This window comes from Charadrius vociferus, unplaced genomic scaffold (genome assembly GCF_000708025.1).
Source record: "Charadrius vociferus isolate BGI_N301 unplaced genomic scaffold, ASM70802v2 scaffold178, whole genome shotgun sequence".
In the NCBI taxonomy this organism is placed as follows: domain Eukaryota; kingdom Metazoa; phylum Chordata; class Aves; order Charadriiformes; family Charadriidae; genus Charadrius; species Charadrius vociferus.
In genome coordinates, this window is record NW_009649717.1 from 2,377,678 (window position 1) to 2,389,740 (window position 12,063).

Consider the following 12,063-nt stretch of genomic DNA (forward strand, 5'->3'; position numbering starts at 1 on the left):
TACACATATATATTGTCAACACATATCTCTGGTGAATTTGTTGAGTAGACATCCTCTGGATATTTGTTAATGTTCCATCTAGTTAAGCTTTTGCCCTTTAGAATTGGCAGGTCATTATGTTCATAGTTGTAATTCTAATCCGTTATTCCGAATATAGGTATTTCAAATAATTATGATACCTGAAAATTTGTAGGGAGAAGGGAAACAAATGGGACAATAACGTAAAGCAAGTTCTGAAGAATACTTCCTGTTCTTTTTATGTTGACCTAAAACTAAAATAATTTTCAAGTATAGACAAGAGTTGCAAGCAAGCAAGACTTCATATGGTCCACAGAGAACAAGCAAACAAACAAAAAAAAAGGCCGTAATTACCCTAGTTGCAAAGCAAAGAAAATTATAACCTCTTGTATAATTAAGTTGCTAGATTCATTGCTTCAGGGAGCAAAGCAGAACAAATATAAATAGGCTTAAAAAAAAAAAAAAAGAAAACTAGATCACTAGTCCATCAGTGGCCACTAAACAGGACTGTCTAAATTATTTCTCCAGTTCACAAAGTAGTTAAACTTCTGGTTGCCAAACCTGGGAGGTTATCTGAAGGGAAGGGTGATGCTTTTCATGCCCTCTTTCTTTTCTTTTTTTCACTAGGCTTATGCTATGGGCTGTTCATAGAGGCAAGATATTGAGCCAGATGAGCTTCTGGACTGGCTCCTCTCTTACGACTTCATGGTTCAGCATCTTCCCATGTGTTGCCAGTGCACGTGATGCAAAAAAAGCGATTCAAGAGCACTCCACTACAACAAATTTGCAGCTACTTTTACATGCAAATGATTTATTTGCTTACATATATCTTTTTATTTACACTAGTGAAGAAACACAGATAAATGGCTACCAGCCACCTCATTTAACACTTGCACACACAGCTCAGGGTGCAGACAAATATGTCACAGCAGCTCCTTTAATCTAAGTGACAAGTATAACCAGCTGACTGTAATCAGCATTTTTATCAAATATAGGATTTTTATCAAATATAGGATCCCTGGGTATTTCCTGATGCACTGCATATGGGATGAAATTCCATAACGCTCTTATCTCAACATTTTCTAAAATAAATTTAATATTATCTACAGATACTAAAACCACTAAGCTTTTTCGTGTAAAAATGCTTTTTTAAATAGTTGTCAGTCCTTACAAGATTTCTTTGAAAAGACCCTGTTTACCAGAAATCACACAATGAAATTTATCAGATCACATCATGTTACAAAAAAATTTTAAAAGCTCAATTTTCTATTCTAGGGAAACTGAGAATTCAATAAAGGGCTGGAATAAAAGCAGCCAACAGTTTTGTGCTTGCAAATTCAACTAACAGTATTTGTACATATGGTTTATTACTAAGATTTTTTAAGAGCTCACACATTCCTTTGAGACGAGAACAGTCAGGAAAAACTGATCTAAAGGTGATCTAATAACTGGAATGTCTGAACAGGTTGATACAAAAAACATGTAATGGTGGAAAACAGAAAATTCGCAAAGTCCACAGCTCAAAATGGATCATCAACTAATCTTAAGCATAAAAAAAAAAAAGGAAAACTATGTTTAGCAACATTAGCAATGTTTTAGCAAATATATTAGTGACAGAATAATCCTCAGGTCACCTAAAATCTTGGAAGAATTTGAATTGAAAGGAAAAATCTCCAGGCCTTCATATTACTAACAGTAGCATCAAATGCTATTACAACCATCTGTAGCAGATTCAAAAACAATGCACTGCTGAACTGCAAACTTGCAAACTAATTAAGCACACATAAAGTTTAATCAATCAATCAGCACAACTGAGTATGTCACACACTGTGTATTTGAGGTATTACTACAACGTAATACTACCGGGAAGGCAAACTGAAGAGAGCTGTTATGTGTTGTACACTTCCAAAAGGTCAGGGAGAAAGGAAGTTGCATGTCCCTGGGAATCATGAGGAGAAATCAAGCTGCTTGAAGGTGGTGAGGAGGGTATGGCATTGTAGTTGCCTTACTTAGAAAATAGCCCTGCTAGCCAAAAGCAACCATTTGCATATAATCCATGCATCACCATTCACTTATTTAAAAAATGACATAATCTGTCAAGTGAAAGAAATCCATGCACCACTATTCACTTATTTAAAAAATTTTAAAAAATTAAAATAAATCCCTTTTGGGATGTTGAGAAACAGGATTTAGTGAGAAGCTACATGCACTTGAATCAGAGCAGGAGATGAAAACACTCTCTCTATGCCTTCTTTTCACATACCATGCTCCTCTGCCAACACATCATACAAGCCACTGTCATAGAAAAGAGCAGCCATTATACCTAACACCAGATCTGTATAAGACAATCAGAACTAAAACCATAATCCTTTTGTCTTATACTAACAGCACTGGACCTCAAGCTAAAAGCTGACACAAACTTGCATCTTCTTTAGATTAAACACTGTCAGAGCACACAAAATATACATTATTGTGCACCACGTGTAAGCATTAGGTCTTACGAAAAGAGCAGCGGCAGGCTAGAAAGATGTACTTGGGAAAGTATAAAGAGTTTTTTACTGTAATCTGTACTGTTTCACAGAACTATGACAATCAGATTGTATCAATCCTGAATATAAATAGTCAGCTAAGAGCCCGTCAATGTATATTTTTTCGCACATGCATTGCTTCACTCCTATCTAAGGTGAATTCATCCATCATTTTATTACTTATTTCAGAAGGTCTCCTGATTAGTCAGCCATCATCTTCAATACCATCAATAGATTAGCACTGTCAGAAAGTTCTATCAGCTCCCTTTTCATCTTCTTTTTCAAAGAAGAAAGGGACAGGGAACTGCTGGAGAGAGTCCAGCGAAGGGCAACCAAGATGATTGAGGGATTGGAGCATCTCCCTTATGAGGAAAGCTGAGAGAGCTGGGACTCTTTAGGCTGGAGAAGAGAAGGCTGAGGGGAGACCTTATTACTACTTACAAATATCTAAAGGGTGGGTTGAAGGAGGATGGAGCCAGACTCTTCTCGGTGGTTCCCAGTGACAGGACGAGGGGCAATGGGTGCAAGTTGGAACATAGGAAGTTCCGTTCCAACACACGAAAAAAACTTCTTTACAGTTATGGTGACAGAGCACTGGCACAGGCTGCCCAGGGAGGTTGTGGATTCCCCTTCTCTGGAGATTTTCAAAACCCGCCTGGATGCAGTCCTGAGTAATGTGCTCTGGGCAATCCTGCTTTAGCAGGGGAGTTGGACTAGATGATCCCTAGAGGTCCCTTCCAACTCTGAAAATTCTGTGATTCTGTGAAATTACCATATATGCTGAACACTATAAAGTACAGAAAAGACCTACAGAATGCCAGTGACCACCCAACTTTGGAAACTAACCCTGTGTTTCTGATACTGAAGCAGTTTCAAGTGATTGGCTGGATATTATATGTAAATTTTTTTTTCTTAGTCTTATTAAACTATTCAACTCAAGGTTTTAGGATCACACCATCTTCTCCTAGTGATCTGTTTCTACTGATTTCCTTCATTTGATCCACACTTTCATCTGCCAGTATTGGAGTTTGAGACAGATCACCTGATGCGTCCATGAACGTAAGGCCACAGCCTGAGAACCACCTTAAACAAAGATTATCATTATTACTATTTTACCATGCTCTCATTTTCTCTGAGCGCTATTTTTATACCTGGATTGTCCTTTGACCCCAACAGGCTTCCTGCTCCTAGGATTTTGATCAACTCAGTTTTAGACAGCTCCAGTTAGGTGAGATAAATCCCATCCTCATTTCCAGCATGAGTGCAATATTCAACTTAGCCACCATCATGCTTGTTCAGAAATGTGAATTACCCAGATGTGTGCTGTAGCAACTCATAATCTGCTAGAGTACAAACATATGAATATAAAAAGGAACAGAGACTGTATCGAGAGAATAACATTCACTTTACATTAGGAAGACAGAAAACACATTTAAAAACTCTATGGCCCAAGACATGTGTGTGAAATTACTTTATTTTGATTGCTAGTACATTTTATGACCAGACATGTGCCCCATGGTTTCTTGTGATCATTTAAAAGGTCATGAACCTCCCTCAGTTCATTCCAAATTAGATGATGATGTATGTTCGGGGCATGTAAAATTGAAACAAGAGCAGGATGGACAATAACATCAGATACAAAGTAAGAATAGCATTTTGAACATTCATTGTTAATTCTGACTTATTATTTTTCTTGTCTTTAAGTATTTCTGCATTTCACACAATACTGCTCCTTGAGGCAGGGGAAGATGAAGATTATTAGGCTCATTACCAAAATGATTCTACTGATCCCGTAAACTTGGCTTTGGCCAAGAATTCAGTGATTCTAGAAACTGCAATATGTATGCTTCTTGTGACTTCAAAAAATAAGCCTCTGGTGGGAAAAGCAGAGAACAGGGAAGAGAAAGTAAGAATGGCAGCAAGATGCACTCTATCGTGCACTTATATGTTCTTTAGAGGAGATGGTTTGACACAGAGAATAACTAACTAATGACAAGGAAAAAAAGATAAAGATATAAAAGGATGGTTATGTCATTGTAATAGAGCAGTGGAAATTCCCAGAATATTTTAAAAAATCTATCTAGACCAAAAGTAGCATTTCAGAAAGTATGTTTTGACAAATCATCCAAGGGATGTATTTGGGTGAAGTTTCAGTCTTAGCGGGTCTCTATAAGAGTTGTGGAGCAATAGGCAGCTAAAAATCCATGGAAATTACATTTTTATTCTGAAAAAGGTGCTGGGATAGATGCTGCATGAAGCTCAAGCCAACATACCAGCAAAAAATCTCAGTGTTTGAACATGACACAATGGGTATGAAGCAGAGATTGATATGAAAATCCAAAAGAGCTAGACTTGTTGCAGACATAGCATTTTAGTGTCTCTAAGGATTATGTCTAAGTCGGGCTTGACAATCCAATACCTACTTCATTTAAATAAACAAGTCCTCCCTGTGGCTACGTTCCCGCTTCACCACAGAACTGCTGGAACCTGTCTGGGGAGGCCCCTGTCCGTGGTGCTGAACCACCCGAGCCCGGGCTGGCGGACGTGAGGACTGCCCCTGGGTGAGCACCTGACCATGGTGCTGCAAACACGAGCTTGGGACCTAGAAAACAGACGGCTGTAGGACATCAGTCACAGCCCCATGGGACCATTTGCAGCTTTGCCTCCTAATTTTGGCGAATGTGCTAAAAGAAATGATACAACAGTTTGACTCAGCTGTCAGAAAGGGTAATTGACCAATTTTATCATGCACAAAAGTCCCCGACGGAATCTGTCTGAGGGTCACTGGCATTTGAGACTCACAAAATCACTCCCCCCCCCCCCATTTTGAAATGGGAAAAACTTACATTATTAAACCAAAACTTTTCATGGGAATATAACAGACTACTCAGCAGTTTAGATGGTACAATTTCTAATTCCACAATAGATGTTCTAGTTCAAACAAAGAAAGCCCATAATGGTCCCAAAACTATAGCGCTGTCCTGGGATGTGAACAAGAGAACTTCATACGCTTGCACAGCTTGCTTCAAAGAGGGACTTGACTTCTGAGTTCCCATATCACAAGCAAGCACCTCAATCACGATTACAATTCCCTCCCCTCCCTTTTTAGCTGTCTATCTCTATTCAAAGAGGACAGATTGGGAAGAAAGGGGCTTTGTTCTCTCAGCTAGATTTTGCTCTTTTATGGTTTTCTGAATGGTATCTACATACGCATCCCTAAAAATCAAGGTACTGCTCAGAGTATTGCCTCCTGTTTGAATACTTCCCTTCGCCTAGAAGCTTCTTTTAACATGATTATGTCAAATATCTAGATTTGTCGACCCCTTTGCACAGACAGGTCTGGAGATCAAATGTACATCTACAGCAAGGTGATAAACCAGTTTCCATAATATTTTCTCTCAACTGTTCCCTGTTCTGCATACAATTTTAGAGAGGATGGAGTGTCCCTCTCCTTGAAGAAACAAGTTGCGTTTTACAAAGAAAGCATGATAACTTGTTATTTGATAATGAAGAGAATCTGATAAATATACTAAAAATATCGAAATCTGTAACAGACTAACAAAGGAATAATGAAAAATGTGTCTTCTTTTCAGATATGACTGCTTCAGGCTGACTGCAGATGGGGGCTAGTCTTGATATCTCTACTGCTGTTTCTTGAGGTGATCCAAACTTCTAGAAAATATACTGGATCTTTTATTAACTGCCAGGGATTCTGATAGAAAGTTTGAAATCTTTTATTTCCTGTACTCTCCTGTTTTAAGCAGGGATTGACATGAACTGCCATGAAAGGAAAAATATTTGTACCTTCCTTCTGAGCTTATCCTGTCAGGCTTTGGAATGCTTTTAAATTAAGTGGTATCTTTTGTCACAGGTACAGATGACAAATTTACTGCCTAAAATACCAGTGACAAGGCAACCAGGGTATATGTTGAGCCCAGCAGTGTGAAGCATCATAGATTTCAGTGCCTAAATGCCAGATGTAATTGCCTATCAAAATAAGTCATCACCACTGCACCCACTATTGTTAGTTCTCACAGTGTTCCTCTCACCTTCTTTTAGGGTCCAATTTTGGAACACGTTTTATGCTTAGAAGGACACCGAGTCCTTCTGGTGGGTTTATCAGTTTTAACTGGTAGTAACCCGCACTGATTTTGTGTTGGAGCATGAACTGAATATGACATAATTTTCATTTCCTACATGAAAAGCACTGGTTCACAGAATGCCTGTAGAAGTTTTAATGCCTCTCTAGACAAAGAGATTTCTTTAAACAAATTGCAAATGTATATTAGGTGCACATCAAGACAAAAAGATTTCTTTAAAGAAATTGCAAATGTATATTAGGTGCACATCAAAACACTTGTTACTTTCTATCTCTTTGCCAAGGGGTAACAAGAGATAACTAAGCAAATTTCATGCCCATCCCACTCTGTCTCCTCGCAGGGGAAAATATGCAGTACAAGCTATATCTTCAGAGTATCTGTACTCCTGAAATGGGCATCCTGCAACAGAATTCAGGCTGGCATGCTAAAGAACAGTCAAAGTGACATTTGCATTAGAACAACAAAACTAGTCTAATTTGTCATAGTAAAAAAAATCTATTACATCTCTTCTGTCAAAGTGTATTTTATATCAGTGGCTCCCACATACCAATTAAACACCTCACTTCACTGAAGGTGAGACCTATTTGTTGCTTTTGTACACTTGACTGGAAAAGAAGTCATTACATACATAACAGCCTCTATAAAATTGATGATGATTGCATGAAAATGATAAAAATGAAAATAAAAATATTATTATGTACACATGTAGCTACAGTGAAGACAAAAGAAGATTTAATAATGGCATAATTTTCTTCTTCTAGCAGCGTCAGTTTATGATCTTACAGAAATTTTGTGCCTTATGAAAGAAAAATTATCAACAGCTACTTGCATACAGCAAGATAGTGTAACAAACTTTTGAGAGTATAAAATCATGCTTTGATACCTCAGTATTTTCCATGTATTTTTACTTCTATTTTTTTTCCTTATCCAATTCCAGAAACACAATGCAATTTATCACTTCCATGGAATAAAGAAAAAGAAAAAAACATGCTTTTGAATAACGTTAAGTAATACAGAAAATGGGACACATTCTGGTGGGAAACTGTGTCTGTTGTATAAATAAAATATATGCAGCTATAAATATAATATGTAATACTCATTCCAAACCATAGTCACCTCTTAAGAAATAAACACTCGAGTCAAAGTAGGGTAACAGACTGGCAGTGCGCTCCTGGCATTTGTCAGGAGCATTCGTCAGGCTGACAGTAATATTAACCACAATCCATTTCAGTTGCTTTGGTTTATCATTGTGTGACTGATGTTCAAAACAATGCCATAAGAAGCTGCTTAAATAAAGTGTTGGTTTAACCTATACACTGCAGTTGTTTAAATCTGTACTAACTGTGGACTTAGTTAATATATTAACAAAACTGTTATCCATATTTGATGCTTTATAATACCTAATCTTAACTTGCAATTACTTAAAAAAAAATTCTTCATTTTTAATTTTCTTAGGTACCAAAAAAAGTAAAAATATTGACCTGACATCCTTTCTGCCAGACCAAAAATCAAAGTTTTCCTTTTCTTTATGCAGTAGGAGCACTAAATTGTGATGTGTTTCTGGACATGGATAAGGAAACGACATAAAGCAGAAGACTGTTAAAAGTTAAATGAGATGTCCTTAAATATTTTTAAAACCTTTAGCAGTGCAAAAGCATAGACATGCTACAATACACATTAGCACTTATTTTGAAGTATTACCCCCAAGATAACAGTACTACAATGAAAATATCACAAAATACATGACATTCAAACTTTTTCATAATTGAATATTAGCAAGGTTTTTCAGATATTTGCCATTAATTTATCATCTGACACAAAGTTTAACATTTAAACTACATAGAGTTGATACTGCTAGAAATGTCTAAACAGTAACCTAAACTTGAACTGTTGTATCTGAGACAGGTATGGCATCAAGATTTTCATCATGTATATGGGAAGGAGTGGCATTCGTCCAAAACAGCACTTACATTTTCAGAGAACAAGACACAGTCTTATGAACTACATTTAACAGAATATAAGGGAAAACACATTTTAAATATACATATATGTATAAATATTCAATATTCCCTAACAATAGGGACAATTCTCTGCCGATCACCTGTTAAAGATTAAAAGTTCCCAAGAATATCACGTTACGGGCACTAACTAATATTAATGGAACTCCTTCTACGCATAATACAGATTGACTGACATCTAATACTGTAATAATTATTTCCTGTATTAAGGTCATAGTTTTCAATCATATGATTGAGAAGGTTAAGTATAGATATAGATACCACCTAAGTAATGTCCACTTGGTAATGTCCCTAAGTAATGTCCTCCCTCAGCAATGGCCATGGAAAGATTCCCTCAGAACTTAGTAATCCTCAAAGACTACTTTCATGAACAGAGAAATCCATATAACCAGTCACTGTTAATAAAGAAACGCATAGAAAAAGAGCAGGTTTGCTATCCAATTTCTTAATGGAAGCAAGATTGGTACCTAATCTAAAATGAGGAAAAATTGCTCTACACTGCACTTAGTTCTATTTCAGCATGGAGAAAGAAAGACTGGGACTACAGTGCTGACTGAATTGACTAGTTTACAAATTCAAATACAATTAAAAGGACATGCCTCAGAAGTATAGCAGCTGGAGAATCCTTTTTTTTTTGGCCTTGAATTATTTTAGCAATTACATGATATAGGCAGAAGTGTCATTTAACAAAAGTTAATGGAAAATGAGGTTGCAAAATTGTGTCATAATCAAGGAAGTTATTATTGACTAATACATTTAATTTATGTACCAATTCAAGCTAGGAGATGATGTTACTTGTAAGTTTTGCATTTTCACTTAAGTGTAATTCACAAGTCTAGTCTAGATTGGTGATAAGTATTTTTAGTTGTGAACTACCTTCAGATATTTTTTGGCCTGGGGATTATTAAGAAAGCCTTTATTAAATTCCACAACAATAAATTATTTTAAAATGTTATTTACCTTTGAAATATTTGTTAAACTATAAAATATGTGTGGGTTTACCAATTAAACTGCATTTGTGTCAGTCAGATATTCTGAGAAAGCATAGAATTGATGAATTAAATAACACTATTAGAATATGTTACAATAACAGTACCTCAGTATACCTCTGCTTTGGACTTAATACCATTATTCATTTATTTTTATTTGTACATACATATACACAAAAGGTACGGTATAGTCTTCAAATATATAACCATAGATGTATATATACACACATACATATCTACCTATATACTTGCATATACATTTGATGAGTATACAGTACCTTTTTTAAGGCTAAAATACTGTATCTGTAGTAAAAAAAAAATAATTTTCTGGAGTTTTTCACACATTTAGCTTAATCAATTGCAAATTGAAAGCAAGAACTCTTAAAAACTGCCTTACTTCTTTGGGGATTTTTTTTTTCTATCAAATTATCAATTTGAATGGACGACTTCTATAAAAAACAATCTATAATTAAAACATGTTCTTTACGTTTTCCACAAATTAATAATATTGGTCCATGTGCCAATCATTTCCCATAATAGCTAGCTTTTAGAAAAAGATCCTGTTTGATGATCACTGCACCTAGTCTTTATAGAAAAAATGAGAGATGCTTCTAGCTTGTAAAATGAAATATTCCTCTCTTGGAAAAGACTGAAAGAGAATAATCACATTCTATGAAGTTTTAAACAGGCTGTATAATATTGCATCTGCATATGATTGTCTGGGTAAGAATCTTAGAAAAACAAGGCTACTCTGACAGAAAGGAGTTGTTTGGAAAAATTGTTAAAAACTGACAATGTCTGTCTGACAAATGACAAATGAGTGTGCCTGAAGGGGATGCACACAGAGAATGAAAAAATAAAGTTTCTACTTATGGCAATACGGGCAATGATTTAAAAGTACTTAAAATATAATAGTATCACAGACTTTGCTACTAAAAAAGCACAATTCTCTTGAGAAAAACAGAGAATTATTTGGCTAATTTTTAAACTTTAGCGGCCTTCAGCATTCCTAACTTCCTTAAAATTTGAAATTCAATGTAATGCGTATGCTCCAACTAACAGCACCTTCCATTTACAATTATTAAATTGATAAAATCAGAAGCAATAAGAATACATCAATAATGCATTTTTTCCACAATCTGATCCCTATTATCAGTATACACATATAGAAACAAAACACTGTTAGTGGTTGTGCATTTAACATTACTGTACCAAACGCAGCAGAAAACATTAACAAGACTGAAAGCCACTGTGATAAATATTGGAGAGAAAAAAAGGTGTATCTGATGACACATACCTTTGACAAATCCCTGAAGTTGCTAGGAAGTGTAAGGTCCAACTCCTCTGACTCATAGTTGGTGATAACCCAAGGGAAGACAGGGTACTGATTTAAATCATTGTAAGTTCGACCTGAAGAACAACAAAAAAAACCCCACCGTGATTTAAAAGAGTTATATTTAACTAAAATACCAACCTCTAAAGATACAACAATATAACTTTATGAGCTCTTCAAAAGAACTGTAATTTATTTCAGATCTTATATCATTACAATATTCTACTTTGCTTTATTGAAAAGGATAATGGAAAAGTTCACAAATTGCTGGTATTTAATTTAAAACACTGCAGCCCATTTCACTTTAATTGTAAACTCTTTTGCAATAAGAGTGACAGTTAAATCCATTCATTTTCTACGCATTTCTCCTTTCATTGTTTATGTCATCTTGTCTTCTGTTTCTTTAAGTTGAAACACTTCAAAAATGAATGCAACTACTTTTGTTGACGCTAAAAATTAAAGCACTATTTCTACATACTCAATTAAATTCAACATGTGAAAGCAGAATGAAGCAGCTCAGGATTTTAGATTGAGAAATTATGCAAGTAAAAACCATTTCATCTCAAGAATTCACTTTGAGGGGAATACTTCCTTGACTATCGACCATCTATAGATATGTCAACATTTACCAGAACAGAAAATCTGTTCTGCCTTCAGGATCACATGTGCACCTACATGCATCTGTAAGATGGAAATAATATCCTTCTTCCAGTAAAAACAAAATATTCAGTTAGAATAATTGTATACAGTACATACACATACACTACATACCCTGGTTTATAATATTAAAATGTGTAATTTTTACACAGATCCTGTCTCTTTTTATGATATTGTTGCAGAAGCTTGTTCATTCACATCACCTCCAATCAGTATATTCTCAGATTTTGTCTAGCCTGGTATTAAAAGTCTCACAGGACAGGTTTTTACTTCTTCCACAGGAATATTATTTCACAGCCCAATCTATCAGTTTGTCAGAAAACATTTTCTAAAACTCCACCTAAGTTTTTCTTTTTCCAGTTTTCTTACACTGTCCAGTATTTTTTCCATCCTCGTTTGCAGAATTTTGAAATGGTATAT

General features: G+C 35.6%; 1 protein-coding gene across 1 annotated transcript in view; it reads right to left on the minus strand.

Moving 5' to 3' along the window:
* Nucleotides 1-12,063, minus strand: part of LRBA (LPS-responsive vesicle trafficking, beach and anchor containing) — a 419,275-nt gene that overhangs the window by 121,134 nt on the left and 286,078 nt on the right. The window contains exon 44 of the mRNA XM_009890761.1: nt 10,951-11,063. Coding sequence (XP_009889063.1) covers nt 10,951-11,063 — 113 coding nt within the window. The remainder of the gene's footprint in view (nt 1-10,950; nt 11,064-12,063) is intronic.